This window comes from Sphaerodactylus townsendi, linkage group LG02 (assembly GCF_021028975.2).
Source record: "Sphaerodactylus townsendi isolate TG3544 linkage group LG02, MPM_Stown_v2.3, whole genome shotgun sequence".
Classification (NCBI taxonomy): domain Eukaryota; kingdom Metazoa; phylum Chordata; class Lepidosauria; order Squamata; family Sphaerodactylidae; genus Sphaerodactylus; species Sphaerodactylus townsendi.
The window spans coordinates 10,742,772-10,764,843 of NC_059426.1; the positions used below are offsets into that span (position 1 = coordinate 10,742,772).

Below are 22,072 nucleotides of genomic sequence, written 5' to 3' on the forward strand. Positions count from 1 at the left end.
GGTGATTAGGGTAGAGAGCTCTCTATCCAATAGTTGACCTTTTAATTTCCTATAAGCTTCTGAGTAGGACAAAGGGCAAAGTGAATCCACTGACAGTCCAATAGAGCCCATTTTTTCTTCGATTATGGAAAACCAGGGGTTGGAATGGGTGTCAGAGAGCAGATGGTGGACCAGGGAATTACAGTCCGAGAGAAAATGAATACGCAGCCAGCATCTAAAAGCCCTCAGCCAAGTGGATGATTGCAGCAGGCAGTGGCAAACCACCTCTGAACAGCTCTTGCCTTGAAAACCCTATGGCAGTGGTGGTGAACCTTTGGCACTCCAGATGTTATGGACTACAATTCTCATCAGCCCCTACCAGCATGGCCAATTGGCCATGCTGGCAGGGGCTGATGGGAATTGTTGTCCATAACATCTGGAGTGCCAAAGGTTCGCCACCACGGCCCTATGGGGTCATTGTTTAGTAGTCAGTTGTGACTTGATGACAATTTCCACCATCATCACCAAGCCAAGTCAACTATCTATCTCCTGTGGCAGGAAATTCCATAAATTACTTACTCAGTAAGTGAAGAAATCTTGTGTTGCTTACCTGGGTGAAGACGTTACAGGGAACGAAAAGGGAATTAAAAAAACCACTCCTTACCTTTGTTTTTGGATCTAGGATTTTCACTCCGTATATTGAGATTTGCAACTCAACTTTTGGCGTTTTTTGTCCTTCGGATTTCTTGATATGTCTTGCGAACTGGAAATTTAAAAAAAATATATATGATGCAAGGATATTAAGAATGTATTTAGGCGCTACTTTGTTGTGGCTTGCAAAACCTTCTCCATCAATTTTCCAAGGGAGGGTAGGGCAGTGGCGTAGCTGCGAGGGCGTGGGGCGCTGCGCTATGCACCGGGTTGGCGCCAGCGGATTAGTTGTCTGTTCACTGGGAACTACACTTCGCAGGAGACTGTGCGAGGAACACTTTCTCTGCCTCTGTTCATTGTGACTGCTTGGGAGTAAACCAGCCTGCTCTGAGCTCTGGAAGGGAGGGGGCAGTGTTCCAAGTGCTCAAACTTTCTAGAAGCCTTCCCCATGAAAGATTGCACTGAAGACACAACGGTGAACTAAACTAAGGTAAGTGGGGGCACGTGGGGGTGGGGGGGTGGGGGGAGGCGCCATTTTGGCCTCCTATGCCTCTGGGGTAAGGTTATCAACAAATTCTTGAAACTCTTTGGTGATAGTTCTAGACCAGGGGTAGGGAACCTGCGGCTCGAGAGCCGCATGCGGCTCTTCTGCCCTTGCACTGTGGCTCCACGAGCCGAGCCGCCAGCTTCATCCTTGCCCACCCTGCAGGCAGCAGGGCGGGCGCATCCATGCGCTTCTCAGAATGAGTGGAGTAAAAGGCAAAAAAACCCCTATATATATATAGTGTTATCTTTATTTTAAATGTCAAAAATTATTTGCGGCTCCAAGTGTTTTCTTTTCCCGTGGAAAACGGGTCCAAATGGCTCTTTGAGTGTTAAAGGTTCCCTACCCCTGTTCTAGACTTATGGGATTTTAAAAAATCTGATTCTTCCCAGATTTGAGAGCAAATTTTCTTTTCACTAACAGTGAAAATTCCTAGGTGTAGAATTATGACCTTCGGTGGGGTGCTGTGTGGTTTCCGGGCTGTATGGCCGTGTTCTAGCAGCATTATCTCCTGGTACCAGGATACTTCTATTCAGATGCATTCACCTATTGACCTTGCTATCTTCATTGTTACTCCCAGGCTACAAACTTCTTTGTGACTCACATACCAGGCTACTCTATTCAGAGGGCCTCACCTTTTGACCTCACAGTATATATACTCCACTTGCTTTCCATTCCTACTATCAGATTTTCTGAAGATGCCAGCCACAGATGCAGGCAAAACGTCAGGAGAGAATGCTGCTAGAACACAGCCATACAGCCCGGAAACCACACAGCACCCCAGTGATTCCGGCCGTGAAAGCCTTCGACAAAACATTACGACCTTCATTTCAGACTGACATATGTTACGAATTCAATAAACGATTGTTTTGATTCTATACTCTATCCTTTTTTGTTTGTTTTACTCTGTGTCTTCAGAATTGACACAAACCGAACAGGAAGCTATACATTCCTAGACAGAAGGAATGACTAAACTGTAAAAAAAAAGTTTGAACATAACAAGGATTTCCTTTCCCTCCAACCCCAAATTCTCGTTAGCAGTACCAGTGAACAGCAAGATCCAGTTCCGTTTTTGTTTACCAAGTTTCTGTATGTCCTCAAGCCAAACTATGTGAGGATCTCCAGAGAGGCATGAACTGGTTTGGTATCAGCAAACAGCAGCTGCAGAATCCTGATCAGAATTGCTGTGCTGGAGCAGGGCAGGAAGAGAAGTTTAACACTTTTTACCCTTGGGTTTCTCTACCTCAAATGACCTCCCTGGAATTGCCTGCAGGTAAGAATCCTCCACAGGGTCAACTAGCAGCTCCCAGGGGTCAGGAAAATTACATGGGAGGAAAAGGGTTACCTCGAATTCAAACCAAGGGCTCCTGAACCTGCTATTTACCAGTGAGGGTTCCATTCACAAGTTTCTCTCCATCTAGTCTGGTTTAACTCTCGGCATTAACTGAATGAATTGGCGCCCATTAATATTACTGCGGTGGAAAGTGCTGTCAAGTCTGAGCCAACTAATGGCAACCCCATAGGGCACGGGTGTCAAACTCGCGGCCCTCCTGATGCTATGGACTACAGTTCCCTTCATCCCCTGCCAGCATGATGCATCCTCGTTTTTACAGCTTGCCACTGCCTTTTTCACACTTAGCCTTTTGTGCAGATCTGTTTTACTCCAAACAATCTCGTATTCACTAAATCTCTTCAAACTTAGGCCGTTTCCGCACGGCGACGATGGGGGTTGGGTCGGCGTATTCCACACCAACCCAACCCCCCTGCGTGCGAACGGTCCCAGAAACAGCCGGGATGATGGCGCTGCGGAGCACCGTCGCCCGGCCGACCTGGCGTGTCTCTGGCCGTCCGGCACGTCGCCGAGGCCTGGAGACACACCCCCTCGGCCCTGCGTGACTGCTCCGGGGTCGCAGGGCAGGGGGGCGTGTCCCCAGGCCTCAGCGACGCGTCGGACGGCCAGAGACAAGGTAAGTGAAGGGTGGAAGGGGGGGAGGGCGCCTTGAAGCCGCTGCCGTTCGCACGGCAGCGGCTCCAAGCTGCCGTTTTCCGAAAACCTCGCTTCCCAAGCGAGGTCGGAAAACGGCGGCTTCGAAGCAGCTGCGCCCCCTGTGCGAATGGCTCCCTGGGGATGGCGTTTTTGCCGTCCCCAGGATGCCATAAACTGCCCGTGCGGAAAGGGCCTTAGAATTTAAGAGGCAAGGGGTTCAGGAGAGTACTGGCTTTCAGTCATGGGGGCGGCGGTGCCAGAAACCCCCTCCGCATGACCAAATGGCATATCCCCCTTATGTGACCAAATGGTGAGCGCCCCTGCTGCATGCCACCAAGCCCCGCCCCCAGGAGCGCAGGCGGGCTTTTGAAAGCCATGGAGCCTGGGGGCGTGGCTTGATGACATGGCCCAGCCTCCCCCATGCTGGGGGTGTGGCTCAGGGGCATGGCCCTGCCCCCCAATCCCTCCCCTTTCTGCATCTGGCTTTTGAATGCCAGCCTGTGGGGGGCGGGGCTCCGGGATGGAGCCACGCCCTCAAGTCACACCCCCAAGCATGGGGTGTGTGTGAGTGCGCCTGGAGGAGTTGTCTCTGGGCACCATTCCCCCCCCATGCATCTCTGAAGGGGTTAATTCCATGGGCATACATTTGCAAAGGAACAATGGGACTGAAGTCTTTTTCTCAACTCTGTAGCTACATCTAACAATATGTCAGCATTACTACGTTTCTTTTACAGTAGTGGCCACTCCTTTATCACTCCTGCCCTCAAATTTTTCAATGCCAAAGTCACCTTGAGATTGCTTTACAGAGTTCCAATTTGGATTCAAGCTATTAACCACTCCTTGAATTCTCTTCAATCCAATTTTTTTCATAAAATAACTGGACTCCCAAATTGCGTGCCCTATGCAGCCCTTTGTCTGGAGTTAGGTCAAAACTCCTTGGAATCAGCCACTTGGCTGAGGGCTTTTAGATTCTCACTGCGAATTCATTTTCTCTCAGACTGTAATTCCCTCGTCCACCGTCTGCTCTCTGACACCCATTCCAACCCCTGGTTTTCCATAATTGAAGAAAAAATGGCCTCTAATGGACTGTCAGTGGATTCACTTTGCCCTTTGTCCTATTCAGAAGCTTATAGGAAATTAAAAGGTCAACTATTGGATAGAGAGCTCTCTACCCTAATCACCGCAGCCAAGAAAACGTGCTCCCCCCTGTATTTTTCTCTCCCATTTGAACGGGGCCACTTGGCACACTACCTGTATTGCTTAATAAACCCGGCTCAAATGAGAGCCATAATGCTCGCCAGGTTTAATGTTATGCCTTCTGCCTTGTTACATGGCAGATTTAATAAGCATGAAAAGGCTAAAAGATTGTGCCCATGTAACGATGGCTCAGTTGAATCTCTGGCCCACCAATTACTACACTGTCTCAGATTCAAGGAAATCAGATCCAAGTATGTGAATCTTACTCCTTTACATTTACCCCATCTCCCCGATTTAATTAGATTACACTACTTGCTGGACAAGCCTGATCCTGCTCTCTGTTTGATGGTGGCAGACTTTCTCCTGGAAATTACTAAACGCCAGTAGATTTCCCTTCGACCTAACATTTATTTCCTGTATTGTAAATGCTTTTTAATCCGTTTTTTATTATTGTTGTACTGTTGTCTATGCCAATAAAGGCTTGCTATGCTATTTTACAATATTTTTGATGAGAAGAAGAGACACCTTATCTCTGCAGACATAAATTCAGTTTTGAGAACTGTAAAACCAAGCATCTGTGATAATAACTTCTAGATGGAAAAAAATGTTGAAAATGATCTTACAGAAACCTCTGAGAGAGCATGACATTCTGAATGCATCAATGGAATTCATTTACCCAAAAAGTCAAACTGCATGAATATCTAGTCTCATGCTACATAATTAAAAAGTAATCCTCATTTCATCATGAATAACCTTTGTACTGCAACGTATCAAAAGAAAGCTATCTTTAGATTTTTTTTCTCAAAAAGCTTTATATTTTAAAAATCTGATTAATTTTTTAAAACCCTGCTTTAAATTTACAAAAAAAAACCCTTTTTGAATTACTGATTTTAATCCACCCTGATTTTTTTAAAGATGGAGACAACAGAAAAGAAGAAGAGTTTGGATTTATACCCCACTTTTCTCAAACTTAAGGAGTCTCAAAGCAGCTTACAAACTCCAGAAAATATCACCTCAGGACAGGGGCGTAATGCCCATTGGGCAAGGTGGACATCTGCCCAGGGCACCACCTTGTTGGGGGCATCAAAATGCAGGGTTTGTTTTTGGGTATTTTTAGTGGTTTTCCATTTTTGGTCTGCAGGGGACGCATTTTTAGGCTAGCAGCACCAACATTTCAGCGTATCATCGGGAGACTGTCCTTGTGCTACTCCCCAAGTTTGGTGAGGTTTGGTCCAGGGAGTCCAAAGTTATGGACTCCCAAAGGGGGTGCCCTCATCCCCCATTGTTTCCAATGGGAGCTAATAGGAGATGGGGGCTACAGTTTTGAGGGTCCATAACTTTGGCCCCCCTGAACCAAACTGCACCAAACCTGGGGGGTATCATTAGGGCAGTCTCCTGATGAGACCATGAAAGTTTTGAGACTGTGCCTTCAGAAATGTGCCCCCCCAGCCTGCAACCCCCATTGACAGCAATACAGAAAACTCAATGCAGTACAAAGATTCTTGGGCAAATTTCTGGGATGTTTCTGCAGGGGGCGCATTTTTTGATGTATCAGCACCGAAATTTCAGGATATCATCTGGAAACTGTCCTGATGGGACCCCCCAAGTTTGGTGCAGTTTGGTTCAGGGGGTCCAATGTTATGGACCCTCAAAAGGGTAGCCCCCATCTCCTTAGCAAAGAATGGGGGATGGGGCACCCCCTTTGATGGTCCATAACTTTGGACCCCCTAAACCAAACTGCACCAAACACGGGGGGTCTCATCAGGACAGTTTCCAGATGATACCCTTTGGGAGTCCATAACTTTGGACTCCTTGAACCAAACCTCACCAAACCTGGGGGGTAGCATAAGGACAGTCTCCTGATGATACCCTGAAATTTCGGTGCTGATATGTCTAAAAATGCACCCCTGCAGGCACCAATGTCCTGGTGCAAAAAAAATTGGTTGTGGTGGAGTGGCCGCCCATGGGGGGGGGGGGCATTCAACTCAGGTTTTGCCCAGGGCTACAGTTTGCCTCGTTACGCCCCTGCCTCAGGAACAAGAACAAAGCATTCAAATGAAATAGTTTAGAACGGGTTTATGTAACATGCAAAATAAATTTTGCTAGACTCCCCAGACATCCTTGGCTCCTTTGGCAGTTATGATTTATGTTTTTCCCCTCCAACACTGATACAAAGAAAAGAAAACGCAATCCAAGTAAAAAGGAATCCAAGCTGGTCGGGCCCCATGCAAGAAAAATGACAAACCAACAGGGATGTATCTACTTAATAATCTACACATCAACAGGCCCAACATAATCACTCAGAACTGACAACAGAGACAGAAATTAAAACCCTGGAAGAGTAAAAAGTAAGGAAGAATTAAATTTGCCAAGAGTGCTTGCTTTGAATGTAGAGCATTAGCTCCACCTAATGGTAACAACCGAGTTGGATATTATGGTCTTGCCTGTTGGTATACTGGGGGAGGTTGAAGGGGGAAAGCAGACTTTCATCAGTCCTAAAGTAGTCCTAGCGTGTTGAAGGTTTAATCCTGGAGCCAAATTATCAAGGACCATTTTAACTGGTCCTTGATAATTTCAATTTCAAGGACCATTTCAACTTTCAAGTTCACTCCAGTAAGTAGGATATATTTTTGAGCCAGAATTGGCCACAATTGACCACACAACACTTCAATGAATGCAAAAGGTGATCACTACTGCACAGAGGATTATCGGCTGCCCTCTCCCCTCCTTGGAAGAACTCTATAATTCCCAAAGCCTAAAAAAAGCCCAAAATGTTCTGAGAGACCCGTCTCATCCAGCACACTCTCTTTTTGAACTGTTACCATCCGGCAGACGATACAGGTCTATCAAAACTAGGACAAAGAGGCTTAGAGACAGCTTCTACTCTAGAGCTGTGGCTATGCTAAACTCCGGGGCTTCGTGTTGATGTGTTTGGGGCTGTGTAGGGATGGGTGGAGGAAGGGGAAAGTGAGGATGGGGTATGAGTCTGAAATTGTGTGCATCGAGGAATGCTGCTGTAAATTTCGTTGTGCGTGCACAATGACAATAAATGCTTATGCTTATGAAAAAAAACATCTACAGTGAAGGGAAGAATAAGGTACCCAGTTATCTCCCAGTTGGCTTGAAACTATTTGATGTGACAAACGTGGGTCACAATCCAAACTACAAAGCAATGTTAAAAACACAAGATTGATTGACCGAAAAGATGGATTCGTTTCTCCACCATCAACAGCACCTTAAACATTTTAAGCCTGTTTCTTCATCGCTTCTCCAATTCAGCTCTTTTTGAACGGAATGATACTACTGCAGTTTTACAAAAACATTGACATTTCTGCTTTGAAAGGAAAGCGAGGAACATTTTTACCCCAATTAAGAATTAACAGATAGGAATACATTTTCATTTTTGCCGTTCAGATTACTCATGTAGGGTGTGTTTTAAGGGAGTTTGCTGAAGTCGCATCAAGCATCTTTAAAAAGAATTTTAAAAGCAGGAGCTTCCCCCCCCCCCCCCCGTTTAACAAGCAATGTCTTAATTTAAGATCTTTCTATTTCTACATTTCTCTCCTCCCCCTGTTGTTTTAGGTAAAATTTCCAGTCTTATGTTAACCATATATTCTCTCTTATCACCAGTTTCTAAACATCTACTCTAAGAGGGACCACACAATCAAACCAGGCATAGAAAGGAGCATATTTCCCTTCTGTTCCGTGAAGGACCAACTAAAAGAAACTTTTTAAATAATATAATTTCACACTACAGCAATCTGAATAACAACTGCTGGTCTGAAGAACAGTGAAACTCCTTTACAGTGAATGCCTGCCCAAAGAAGTCTCAATACTTTCTGCAAGCAACACTAAAGCTTTTCATTTCATCTTATTTCCATGGATTGGGTAAACTTGGCAGTAGAACAGCAGAGTTAGCTCAAGTGTTTTTCAAAATCCTATCACCTGTGAAAGCCAGGCCCTTTCCACACGGGCCCAATACAGCGCCCTGGGGATGGCAAAAACGCCGTTGCTTCGAAGCCGCTGTTTCCCGACCTCACTCCCCAAGTGAGGTTTTTGGGAAACAGCGGCTTCCAACTGCTGCCATGCGAACGGCAGCGGCTGGAAGGCGCCATCCCTCCCCCCTTTCCCAATCGACTTACTTTCCCTGTGACTGTCCGGCGCGTCGCTGAGGCCTGGGGACACGCCCCCCTGCCCTGCGACTCCGGAGCGGTCATGCAGGGCAGGGGGCGTGTCCCCTGGCCTCGGTGACGTCATGTACGCCAACCCAACCCCCACCGTGGCTGTGCAGAAACGGCCTCAGAGTAGGGTAGTGGTTAAGGTGTGAGATCATGATGTGGGAAATCCAGGTTTGCATCCCCGTTCTGCCATAGAAGCTTGCTGGGTGATACGGCCACTTTCTCTTAACTCTGGCAAGTATTTGGACAGAATACTTCCAATACTGGGGTTGTGACGTGGAGGCAGGCAATGGCAAACCACCTCTGAACATCTCTTGCTTGGAAAACCCTACAGGATCCCCATAAGTCAGCTGTGACTTGACAGAAAAACCCCCCACCTTCCGTAGCTGATGTGGTTCAAACAAATGCTGATCGCAAAGGTAGAAGCACCAGAAAATGTTTTACGTTTCAGATGCCGTTTTTGGCTAGGAAATGCTTATTCCTTTTCTGCTTCCCAAAAGCCACTTATTAATATAGGACCATTTAGACTGAAAATAATAATTAGAAAACACATCAAAACAGCAATATATTGTTGAAGGCTTTCACGGCTGGAATCACTGGGGTGCTGTGTGGTTTCCAGGCTGTATGGCCGTGTTCTAGCAGCATTCTTTCCTGACGTTTCGCCTGCATCTGTGGCTGGCATCTTCAGAGGATCTGATGGTAGGAATGGAAAGCAAGTGGATACAGTATATATACTCCACTTGCTTTCCATTCCTACCATCGGATCCTCTGAAGATGCCAGCCACAGATGCAGGCGAAACGTCAGGAGAGAATGCTGCTAGAACACGGCCATACAGCCCGGAAACCATACAGCAAAACAGCAATATTTTATAAGGCGGTAATATAATGTAAAAATAGGACATTGTTTTGTCTATAATAGAGATGGATCCTACAATGGCTCAAAACCTCTGCACAGGAATCAAAAGTTGCGTTACAAATCAAATTAAATCGAACAAAATTAAATAAAAAGCAAATTGATTGGCTGACACCTCTTTGTTTCAACAGCTGGGCCAAGAAATGCCCACTGAGCATTCTGGTGTGATTTACATACTTCATGTGCCTTAAAGGCTGTTTTGACCTTGGCTGTGTAAGAGAACGAAGGCTGAGAAATGTAACCTTGCTTGTCAATCCCTCAGTGAAATCCTGACAGGAAATCCTGACAGGAAGCACATGTCAAAGGTCGGATCTTGTACCTCCGTCCTATACAACATTCTTCCCACCTGCCCTCAAACCTCTTTAGAATGCAAATCAGAGTCATTCCTAAAGACCTGCACAAAGCAAAATTTGAAGAGCATGGTGAGGTTTTCATGTTAGGCCATACTTCTGAGGAATTTCTAGAGAAACCAAAGGGTTTTCCTTAGAGTAGTGAATGGTTCCCCATGGATGGTTTCCACATCCCCTACATATCACGTACAAAGCCATATTATTCTCAGTGGAATCAGAGCAATTGGAGGGGAGGTGGGATTAGAGAAAGATGACAAAATATAGCACAGAACACTACAGCTGCATGGATAGCAATTCAAACTCCCACAAGAACCTGAACAATGAAACTTTGAGCCCAGTGGTGGGATCCAAAAATTTTAGTAACAGGTTCCCATGGTGGTGGGATTCAAACAGTGGTGTAGCGCCAATGGGGCTGGGCAGGGCACGACAGGGGCGTGTCTGGGCATTCCAGGGGCGGGGCATTCCTGGGTGGGGCTGTGGCAAGGATGCAGCCGCTGCGCCGGTCCTTGGGCGGGAAACGAATGCACGCAGGCGCATGCTGCCACACACGCCGGTGCACCTCCTGCTAGACTGCTTCAAATTCTGTGCACTACTGCTGAGAGGAGGGGCAAAAATCACGTGGCAAAATCACCAATTAGTAACCCCCTCTCGGCACACAAAAATAATTAGTAACCTACTCTTGGGAACCTGTGAGAACCTGCTGGATCCCACCTCTGTTTGAGCCATTAGTTGTGTAGCACCACCCTCAAATGAACAAAGTATCTTGCTACTGATCATACAGGGGCCATTTTTGCCATCAAGTCACAGATAACTTTTGAGCTGAAGACCTTCCTCTTCACCCAGGCATCTGACTAGCCTCCCAGGAGTGGGGGAGTGGAAGCTGCGGTCATTTTAATGTTTTTAATTGTTTCAATTGCTGTTTTAATTGTGGTTTTTATTGATTTTAACCTAAGCTACCTAGAGAATTCAGTATGAGGAAGGGTATAAATATGCATATATATAAAAAGAGGTCAAGAGTAGTGGACTCTAATCTGGAGAACTGGGTTTCATTCCCCACTCTTCCAAATGAGCAGTGAACTCTACTATGCAGGACCGGGTTCAATTCCCAGCTCTACCTCAGTGGCGGTAGTGGCTAAGAGCAGGTGCCCTCTGATCTGGAGGAACCGGGTTTGATTCCCAGCTCTACCGCTTGAGCTGTGGAGGCTTATCTGGGGAATTCAGATTAGCCTGTGCACTCCCACACACGCCAGCTGAGTGACCTTGGGCTAGTCACAGCTTCTCGGAGCTCTCTCAGCCCCACCCACCTCACAGGGTGTTTGTTGTGAGGGGGGAAGGGCAAGGAGATTGTAAGCCCCTTTGAGTCTCCTACAGGAGAGAAAGGGGGGATATAAATCCAAACTCTTCCTCTTTCTCTTCTTCCTCTGCATGATGCCTGCTTAACGACCTTGGGCCAGTTACAGTTTTCTCAGAACTCTCAACCCACCCAGAGGTAGGCAATGGCAAACCACCTCTTTAAGTCTTTTGCCTTGAAAATCCTACGGGGTCACTATAAGTCAGTTGTGACTGGATGGCACTTTCCACCACCAAATCTATGCCTGCTGAGCAATGGTGGGATCCAAAAATTTTAGTAACAGGTTCCCATGGTGGTGGGATTCAAACTGTGGCATAGAGCCAATGGGGCTGGGTGGGGCACAACGGGGGCGTGGGCGGGCATTCCTGGGCGGGGCTGTGGCAAGGACGCAGCCGCTGATGATGCCCTTGGTGCGGGGAAACGAATGCACGCAGGCGCAGGCTGCCACGCACGCCGGTGCACTTCTTGCTAGACTGCTTCAACTTCTGCGCGCTACTGCTGAGAGGAGGGGCATAACTAAGGCAAAAATCACGTGGCAAAATCACTCATTTAGTAACCCCCTCTCGGCACACACAAATAATTAGTAACCTACTCTCGGGAACCTGTGAGAACCTGCTGGATCCCACCTCTGCTGCTGAGTGAAGGCAACCCTCATCAATCTAGCAAGTCCACAGAACTTGAACTGGAATACAGACTGACTAGTATGGTAGATAGGACAAAATTCTCATTCGGTATTTTTGATGCTTTGGATTAATGCAACTACCTTGCTGGAGGGAGCACAGTGTGTGATATGTGTGCAATTTTCTTCCTTGTGCAGTGACTGCCAAGTTAACAGTCAAACGCATAGAAACTAGAATGTAAGAATATTTACAGAGGTCATGATCTCATTGCCCTGGTCCAAATTGTTCAAGCACATACATTCATACCATTCTTACAGTAGTTATTATGAAATGCCTGTCTGCTTACTATACTGAATAGAGTGTGTATCTGAACAATGTAGGAATTTAGCCCCAGAACACTGCATAATAACCCAACATTATTTATTTGTAACTAGCGAGGCCCGGCCACACGTTGCTGTGGCTTATTGTGGTGAAATGGAAAAGGAACAGTAGCAGCAAATCAATTGCAGAGGCCAGCAGTACGTGCTCATGCAAACACGCAGCCTTATACTGTGCAATGTCATTGATGTGTGTGCCCGCATTCCTTGGTGGTGGTGGGGAATAGAAAGGCACACCTCCCACACATCTAGGCTGGCTGGTCATGATCCTTTACCTGGAGTAAGTTTGGTTGATGGCAATGGGTGTCGCTTCTGAGGAAACCCTGAGGGGCGCGACGCAGCCATTCAAAGTATGTCACGATTGCTGTACTGAACATTCTAAGGGTGACAGTTACACACAGGCAGCTGCATGTCCTTCACCAGGGAGCGCCAGGAAAAAGGCAGTTTACCTGGGCCATGTGTGAAATTTCACGAATGTGAAGATCTAAAAACATTCTTGCCTGACTGACTATAGTGGCTGGGAATTTTCAGAGGAATTGGCCCAGAAGTAACTGAGTTATACTATCATCAACAAAAACACTGTTAGCTTTTTATATATATAGATGCTACAACAACAGTAGTATTACATTTATTTGCTTTCAGTTTCTGGTTGGTATTATTTTTACATATTGAAGCAAAGCCCAGGACCTTATGTAATTGGATTGGGTGGGTGGGAAATTGATTAAAATTACCAAACACAAATTAATTAAAGTCATCCTATTTTAGCTACCAACATATGTTTGGAACAGATCAATCACTGCTTGTTTTGCATACACAACGTTTGAAAAAGCTCTCCTACCTTAAGTTTTCTAACAGCATCTCGCACGACTTCGGTACCTTTGGGCTGCTCCACTTCTGTACTGCCAAGAAACTAAACACATTGTAATTTGTGAGAAAGATAATGGAAACTAGTTGGTATTTTTTTAAAAAACGTGTCTTGAAAATAACTGATCAGCATTTTATTTGCCAACAATAAATCTCTCTAGAATTGCAAAGTATCGAGAAACACAAACACCATCTATCAGATTGAGCAAAAAACTATTTCATTTATTTGAAAGATTATTTTACAGCTGCTGTAGCCCAGTGTTCATTTTCATAATTAAAATGAACTGCCATTCTCTATCATTGCAACCTTGGAAATGCTGTAGCTTTTTAGGGATGGCAGAATTAGTGACAATTGACAAAACTATTTTACCACCCTCATATTAAAAAACAGGTTGCGCCATACAGGGTAGCTCTGTAGTAAAGAGCAGAACGCCTCAGAAATTATATCAGATGTGGTATCTGAAGTATTTTGGAAATTAGTTTGCCTTCTAGGCCTGAAGCTTTCTTATTGAATTATATAAAAACAGTTGCTACATCTGTGCAATTGGTGGTATTTGCTTACTGTGGTAAGAAGAAGAGTTTGAATTTATATCCCCCCTTTCTCTCCTTTAGGAGACTCAAAGGGGCTTACAATCTCCTTGCCCTTCCCCCCTCACAACAAACACCCTGTGAGGTGGGTGGGGCTGAGAGAGCTCCGAGAAGCTGTGACTAGCCCAAGGTCACCCAGTTGGCGTGTGTGGGAGTGTACAGGCTAATCTGAATTCCCCAGATAAGCCTCCACAGCTCAGGCGGCAGAGCTGGGAATCAAACCCGGTTCCTCCAGATCAGAGTGCACCTGCTCTTAGCCACTGCTCTTAGCCACTACACCACTGCTGCTCCCTCACTCTGGCAAAATATTGAAAAGCATATTATAAACCTAATGAAACAGACTGGTTGGAAAGAGTTTGGTGTTTTCCCCATGGACCATATATCCTGGGATAAAGAGGTGAAACGTCCCGGTTTGGCCATGACTTCAGCATGGCTTCGGAGCCTAAATCGGACCCGCCCCCAAGATTTCCCTTATCCCGCGGCTTTCAAAAAATGATAAAATTGGAGGTTCTTTTTAAAAAGCCCGGGCCGCTTCTGCTCCCATGCAAACACCACAAGAGATGGACCGGTTTATTTTTCCCACCTCGCTGCCTTGCTCTCTTCACCCTATAGCTATGGTGGCGAACCTATGGCACCACTGCCCTATAGCTACAACCAATCAGAATGTCAGAAAAACGGGAATGTTCGCACATGCACAGGAATCTACATAAACTATGCAAACATAAATAAACTATGTAAACGTTCATGTGGAAAATGAAACAATTATTTCAAGCTTTTAGTTCATGATCTATGCTTTACACTGGGTTAGTTTTTTAACACTGGATTTTAGTTAATATCGTTTATTATTCTGTTAATATTTTTATTTTGTAAGCCAGCTTGGACAGGTTCCTGGAGATGCAACACAATTTTTGAAACAAACAAACAGAGCAGGTCGGAGCCTGAAATAAAGGACTTTACTTAAAGATGTTGTCTGCTTGTACTAATAACTGCAAATTTATCTTGGTAATGGTCAAAATCAATTTCCAATTACAAAATTATCTTGGTAATAGTCAGAAATCAATTTCCAATTACTTGACATTGATTTTTAGAAATCTGGCTGAACTTGACTGGACTCAACTCTGGAATAATTAAGCCCGAGTTATCAGAACTTGACACAAATCTTTCTCTTCCAGTAGAGAGCACTATAGGATATGCTACTCCAGTTCTAAAAAGCATTTCCTTATCCCTAGCTTATGAAAGCATCCTTGCGATTTCAGGACAATGTTTTAAACGTCTTTGAATCACAGAATGCTTACAATGTTTACCACAGACGTACAAACAGCAAACCTTATGGAACACCTTCAAGGCTGACAATTATTGCACAACACATTCGCCCGGACCGCTTTAAAGATGGGCTGAGTGTTAGTTGGCAGACAGGTGAAAGCCACACAGATATGGAGAAAAAGGACTGTCAACAGCTGGAACGAAAGGCCCTGGATCACATGAGATCATGCCAGTCTGGAATAAGTGTAAGGTATCTCCCAACTCCACAAGACAGATTAAAAAAAACCCAAAACAAACCAGTTAGAATATTGCACAGAAATCCTGCTGCCAGCAATTGATAAATGGGTTCTCCGTTCTCACTCATCACAGATGTTAGGAGGGGGATGATTTACAGCTGAAAGAAAGCTAAACGCCCCCAGCCTTGTAAAGTTAAAATAATGAGATGGTGGGGGAAAAGGAGTTCTTTCTGAAAAGCAAAGTTGGAAGATGAATCAAAGGATCGTCAGCAACACAGGGTATGGCCAATAGCTTGTTATACTCGATGTAACACACACACACACAATCTCTCTCTCTCTCTCTCTCTCTCTCTCTCTCTCTCTCTCTCTCTCTCTGTGACAGGGCGGGAAACGGCAAGCCCCAGAAGGCCGTGCTCCTGCGGCCGCGCGCACAGGAGGCTGCCTTGTGCCTTGTGCCCCAGAAGGCAGTGCGGCAGCCTCCCAAAAATCGGGACAATTTCAATAACCCGTGGGACGCGGGACAAATTGTTTGAAGGTGGGACCGTCCTGCCAAAAGCGGGACATCTGGTCAACCTGTGTTACTACTACCATTGTTTCCAAAGTGCAAAAATTGCTCAGATATTAAAAAAGTATAAATAGAATAGAGCCTCTGCATCCCATCCCTCCTCCTAGAAATTTATGATGAACATTTATAATTCTCCCTTCCATCTTTTACCCTCACAACTCTCTGCCAGGTATTTTATTTCAGGGATACCCATTACTTTGAATCTCAGAAGCTTATACCTGAAGTATCTGATGAAATGAATGTTGAATCTCAAAATCGTCTCTCCTCTCCCCCCAAAAAATATTATTGGTCTCTTAAGGTGCTACTGGACTTAAATGTAGCTCTTCCACTCTGCTTATTGTTGATTCACAGCTAAAACACTACAATGATTGGTCTAAAACCAACTGGGCAGAGGTGGGATCCAGCAGGTTCTCACAGGTTCCCAAGAGTAGGTTACTAATTATTTGTGTGTGCCGAGAGGGGGTTACTTTGGTGATTTTGCCATGTGATTTTTGCCTTAGTCACGCCCCTCCTCTCAGCAGTAGCGTGCAGAACTTGAAGCAGTCTAGCAGGAGGTGCACCGGCGTGCGTGGCAGCCTGCGCCTGCGTGCATTCGTTTCTCGCCCAAGGACCGGCCCAGCGGCTGAGTCCTTGCCACAACCCCGCCCAGCAATGCCCTGCCCCCGGAATGCCCGGCCACGCCCCCGTCGTCCCCGCCCAGCCCCATTGGCGCTACGCCACAGTTTGAATCCCACCACCATGGAAACCTGTTACTAAAATTTTTGGATCCCACCACTGCAACTGGGTATGTGTGGAATATATTGTGTCCCACAATTTTACTTGCTATTGTGACTCTTGCCAACTCCTGGAAAGATGACAAATGGAAGAAGAAGAGTTGGTTATTATACCCCACTTTTCTCTACCTTAAGGAGGCTCCGAGTGGTTTAAAATCATCAATCCTTCCCCTCCTCACAATAAGCACCTTGGTAGGGAGAGTCTGGAGAGAACTGTGACTAGCCCAAGATCACCCTGTCTTCATCTGAAGGAATGGGGAATTGAACCCAGCACTCCTAATTGGAGTCTGCCACTTTTAACCACTACATACGTGAAATTAATAACTTCCACACAAAAGGAATTATTCCCCTTGCTTATCACCTTACCAGTTGAAAGGTAAGATCTGGGTAACTTCCTGTGTGTGCCCCCCCCCCCCCAACCCCCCCCCCCCCCCCCCCCCCCCCCCCCCCCCCCCCCCCCCGCCGCTCGAAACCAGCACCCCCCCCGTACCCCCCCCAGGCCCCCCCCACCCCCCCCCCCCCCCCCCCCCCCCCCCCCCCACACCCCCCCCCCCCCACTTCCCCCCGCCCCCCCACCCCCCCCCCCCCCCACCCCCCCCCCCCCCCACCCCCCCCCCCCCCCACCCCCCCCCCCCCCCACCCCCCCCCCCCCCCACCCCCCCCCCCCCCCACCCCCCCCCCCCCCCACCCCCCCCCCCCCCCACCCCCCCCCCCCCCCACCCCCCCCCCCCCCCACCCCCCCCCCCCCCCACCCCCCCCCCCCCCCACCCCCCCCCCCCCCCACCCCCCCCCCCCCCCACCCCCCCCCCCCCCCACCCCCCCCCCCCCCCACCCCCCCCCCCCCCCACCCCCCCCCCCCCCCACCCCCCCCCCCCCCCACCCCCCCCCCCCCCCACCCCCCCCCCCCCCCACCCCCCCCCCCCCCCACCCCCCCCCCCCCCCACCCCCCCCCCCCCCCACCCCCCCCCCCCCCCACCCCCCCCCCCCCCCACCCCCCCCCCCCCCCACCCCCCCCCCCCCCCACCCCCCCCCCCCCCCACCCCCCCCCCCCCCCACCCCCCCCCCCCCCCACCCCCCCCCCCCCCCACCCCCCCCCCCCCCCACCCCCCCCCCCCCCCACCCCCCCCCCCCCCCACCCCCCCCCCCCCCCACCCCCCCCCCCCCCCACCCCCCCCCCCCCCCACCCCCCCCCCCCCCCACCCCCCCCCCCCCCCACCCCCCCCCCCCCCCACCCCCCCCCCCCCCCACCCCCCCCCCCCCCCACCCCCCCCCCCCCCCACCCCCCCCCCCCCCCACCCCCCCCCCCCCCCACCCCCCCCCCCCCCCACCCCCCCCCCCCCCCACCCCCCCCCCCCCCCACCCCCCCCCCCCCCCACCCCCCCCCCCCCCCACCCCCCCCCCCCCCCACCCCCCCCCCCCCCCACCCCCCCCCCCCCCCACCCCCCCCCCCCCCCACCCCCCCCCCCCCCCACCCCCCCCCCCCCCCACCCCCCCCCCCCCCCACCCCCCCCCCCCCCCACCCCCCCCCCCCCCCACCCCCCCCCCCCCCCACCCCCCCCCCCCCCCACCCCCCCCCCCCCCCACCCCCCCCCCCCCCCACCCCCCCCCCCCCCCACCCCCCCCCCCCCCCACCCCCCCCCCCCCCCACCCCCCCCCCCCCCCACCCCCCCCCCCCCCCACCCCCCCCCCCCCCCACCCCCCCCCCCCCCCACCCCCCCCCCCCCCCACCCCCCCCCCCCCCCACCCCCCCCCCCCCCCACCCCCCCCCCCCCCCACCCCCCCCCCCCCCCACCCCCCCCCCCCCCCACCCCCCCCCCCCCCCACCCCCCCCCCCCCCCACCCCCCCCCCCCCCCACCCCCCCCCCCCCCCACCCCCCCCCCCCCCCACCCCCCCCCCCCCCCACCCCCCCCCCCCCCCACCCCCCCCCCCCCCCACCCCCCCCCCCCCCCACCCCCCCCCCCCCCCACCCCCCCCCCCCCCCACCCCCCCCCCCCCCCACCCCCCCCCCCCCCCACCCCCCCCCCCCCCCACCCCCCCCCCCCCCCACCCCCCCCCCCCCCCACCCCCCCCCCCCCCCACCCCCCCCCCCCCCCACCCCCCCCCCCCCCCACCCCCCCCCCCCCCCACCCCCCCCCCCCCCCACCCCCCCCCCCCCCCACCCCCCCCCCCCCCCACCCCCCCCCCCCCCCACCCCCCCCCCCCCCCACCCCCCCCCCCCCCCACCCCCCCCCCCCCCCACCCCCCCCCCCCCCCACCCCCCCCCCCCCCCACCCCCCCCCCCCCCCACCCCCCCCCCCCCCCACCCCCCCCCCCCCCCACCCCCCCCCCCCCCCACCCCCCCCCCCCCCCACCCCCCCCCCCCCCCACCCCCCCCCCCCCCCACCCCCCCCCCCCCCCACCCCCCCCCCCCCCCACCCCCCCCCCCCCCCACCCCCCCCCCCCCCCACCCCCCCCCCCCCCCACCCCCCCCCCCCCCCACCCCCCCCCCCCCCCACCCCCCCCCCCCCCCACCCCCCCCCCCCCCCACCCCCCCCCCCCCCCACCCCCCCCCCCCCCCACCCCCCCCCCCCCCCACCCCCCCCCCCCCCCACCCCCCCCCCCCCCCACCCCCCCCCCCCCCCACCCCCCCCCCCCCCCACCCCCCCCCCCCCCCACCCCCCCCCCCCCCCACCCCCCCCCCCCCCCACCCCCCCCCCCCCCCACCCCCCCCCCCCCCCACCCCCCCCCCCCCCCACCCCCCCCCCCCCCCACCCCCCCCCCCCCCCACCCCCCCCCCCCCCCACCCCCCCCCCCCCCCACCCCCCCCCCCCCCCACCCCCCCCCCCCCCCACCCCCCCCCCCCCCCACCCCCCCCCCCCCCCACCCCCCCCCCCCCCCACCCCCCCCCCCCCCCACCCCCCCCCCCCCCCACCCCCCCCCCCCCCCACCCCCCCCCCCCCCCACCCCCCCCCCCCCCCACCCCCCCCCCCCCCCACCCCCCCCCCCCCCCACCCCCCCCCCCCCCCACCCCCCCCCCCCCCCACCCCCCCCCCCCCCCACCCCCCCCCCCCCCCACCCCCCCCCCCCCCCACCCCCCCCCCCCCCCACCCCCCCCCCCCCCCACCCCCCCCCCCCCCCACCCCCCCCCCCCCCCACCCCCCCCCCCCCCCACCCCCCCCCCCCCCCACCCCCCCCCCCCCCCACCCCCCCCCCCCCCCACCCCCCCCCCCCCCCACCCCCCCCCCCCCCCACCCCCCCCCCCCCCCACCCCCCCCCCCCCCCACCCCCCCCCCCCCCCACCCCCCCCCCCCCCCACCCCCCCCCCCCCCCACCCCCCCCCCCCCCCACCCCCCCCCCCCCCCACCCCCCCCCCCCCCCACCCCCCCCCCCCCCCACCCCCCCCCCCCCCCACCCCCCCCCCCCCCCACCCCCCCCCCAGGCAACCAGGAGGTGGAGGGAGCTCCTTATTTGGGCAATGACATCAGGGGGAGTCACTGCCAAAATAGGGAGCTCCCTCCACCTCCCAGCAGGCTGGGCTTCCTCAAACCCAGCGGGAGGTGGAGGGAGCTCCTTATTTGGGCAATGACATCAGGGGGAGTCACTGCCCAAATAAGGAGACCCCTCTGCCTCCCAGGGTTTGATGAAGCCCAGCCAGCCAGGGTCCCCCTTCACCGTCCATGGAGGGCAGCAGCAAGCGGCTTGTGCAGCCGCAGGGAGGTCGTCCCAGCCACGCCCCAGCCTCGGCAGAGGCCTGAAGAGCCGGATGGTAAGCAGGACTCATGTATAAGCCGAGGGGGCATTTTTCAGCCTTAAAACAGGGCTGAAAAACTCGGCTTATACATGAGTATATACGGTAATACTTCTACATGCACTTATTTGTCCTTCAGCTGGATTTGGAGTCTTGACTTCCCATTCAGTACCTATTTATCTTTACCTGTTTAGGTGCTGTGATGTGAAGCCCCTTAGGTGGAGCTGCCAAATCCAGGTTGGGAAGTTCCTGGAGGCAGAGCCTGGGAGGGCTGGAGTTTGGCTGGGGAGTTCAGCAAGGATGTGATACCACAGAGGCTGCTTAGCAATGCTATTGTTTTCTCTAGGGGAACCAACCTCAGCAGTCTGGAAATTTGGAGATCAGCTGAAATTGTGGGCCTCAGCTGGACACACACAAAAATTACACTTCTTTTAAACCTCTACAGAAATTGTCATTGTACATTCTTTCTGTGTACAGTATATATTTATCACCATGGTGAGTACCATGGATGCCACTTACAGTCAATGAAACAGTTGCCCTGTCTGCACAACACAATTAACCTCGTTTATCCGCACACACCCCTTCGAAAACACTTCCTGGCTGCCATTTTGTGGTCATTCTGGGTTTTTAGAACATAAGAAAGAGCCTGCTGGATCAGACCAGAGTCCATCTAGTCCAGCACTCTGCTACTCTTAGTGGTCCACCAGATGCCTTTGGAAGCTCACATGCAGGATGTGAAAGCAATGGCCTTCTGCTGCTGCTCCTCCTCCTGAGCACCTGGTCTGCTAAGGCATTGGCAATCTCAGATCAAGGAGGATCAAGATTGGTAGCCATAGATCGACTTCTCCTTCTTGTTTACTTCATACATTCATAGGAATGAGGCTTCAAAGCCTCATGCGGCGATTCTCTAGAGGTTGTATCCACATAGCTACATGGGCACGACCCTCTGAAATAATTTTTAAAAAACTTGATGTGAATCCAGCACAAGATGGCTAATGTGAGCTCACAAAATGGTGCATACAAGGAAGTCCGGGGACTGAGAATGGTGTGGGAAACATTTTAAAGAGATCCGCACAGCAACTGAAAATGGTTCCACAAAAGAATCATTTCCAGAAAACCATTTTTCAAAAAGAATCGATTGGGAACAGCATGTAAATAAAACATTTTCAGGCTAGAAATAACATGTTTTGGCCTAAAAATAATGCGGAACTCCATGGAGGAAAAACTTTATTTTCTGCCTCAAAACATTGTATTTGTGCTGGCTCGTTGTGTAGGCCTGTTATAATTTATGGAGGCCTGTCAGATTTATGGAGGAGAAGTCAATCTACGGCTACCAATCTTGATCCTCCTTGATCTCAGATTGAAAATGCCTTAGCAGACCAGGTGCTCAGGAGCAGCAGCAGCAGAAGGCCATTGCTTTCACATCCTGCATGTGAGCTCCCAAAGGCACCTAGTGGGCCACTGCAAGTAGTAGAGTGCTAGACTAGATGGACTCTGGTCTGATCCAGCAGGTTCGTTCTTATGTTCTTATGTTATTAAATACCATTAAAAATGCAACTGCTTTGCCTACTGGAGCAGACACTAACTGAAAAGAATATAACCTAAACCGTACTGAAAACCTCTTAGGCATTGGTGGGATCCAAAAATTTTAGTAACAGGTTCCCATGGTGGTGGGATTCAAACAGTGGCGTAGGGTCAATGGGGCTGGGCGGGGCATGATGGGGGTGTGGCCGGGCATTCCAGGGGTGGGGCATTCCTGGGCAGGGCTGTGGCAAGGACGCAGCCGCTGCGCCGGTCCTTGGGCGGGAAACGAATGCACGCAGGCACAGGCTGCCACGCACGCCGGTGCACCTCCTGCTAGACTGCTTCAAGTTTTGTGCGCTACTGCTGAAAGGAGGGGAGTAACTA

General features: G+C 52.5%; 1 protein-coding gene across 8 annotated transcripts in view; it reads right to left on the minus strand.

Moving 5' to 3' along the window:
• Window positions 1-22,072, minus strand: part of GULP1 (GULP PTB domain containing engulfment adaptor 1) — a 256,298-nt gene that overhangs the window by 64,824 nt on the left and 169,402 nt on the right. For 6 of the 8 annotated variants that reach the window (XM_048484088.1, XM_048484085.1, XM_048484086.1 and 3 more), the window contains exons 5-6: window positions 12,986-13,057; window positions 644-742 (exon numbers count right to left, since the gene is read on the minus strand). In XM_048484088.1, the coding sequence (XP_048340045.1) occupies window positions 644-742; window positions 12,986-13,057 (171 nt within the window). The remainder of the gene's footprint in view (window positions 1-643; window positions 743-12,985; window positions 13,058-22,072) is intronic. The other 2 variants (XM_048484087.1, XM_048484084.1) reach the window with 1 other exon arrangement.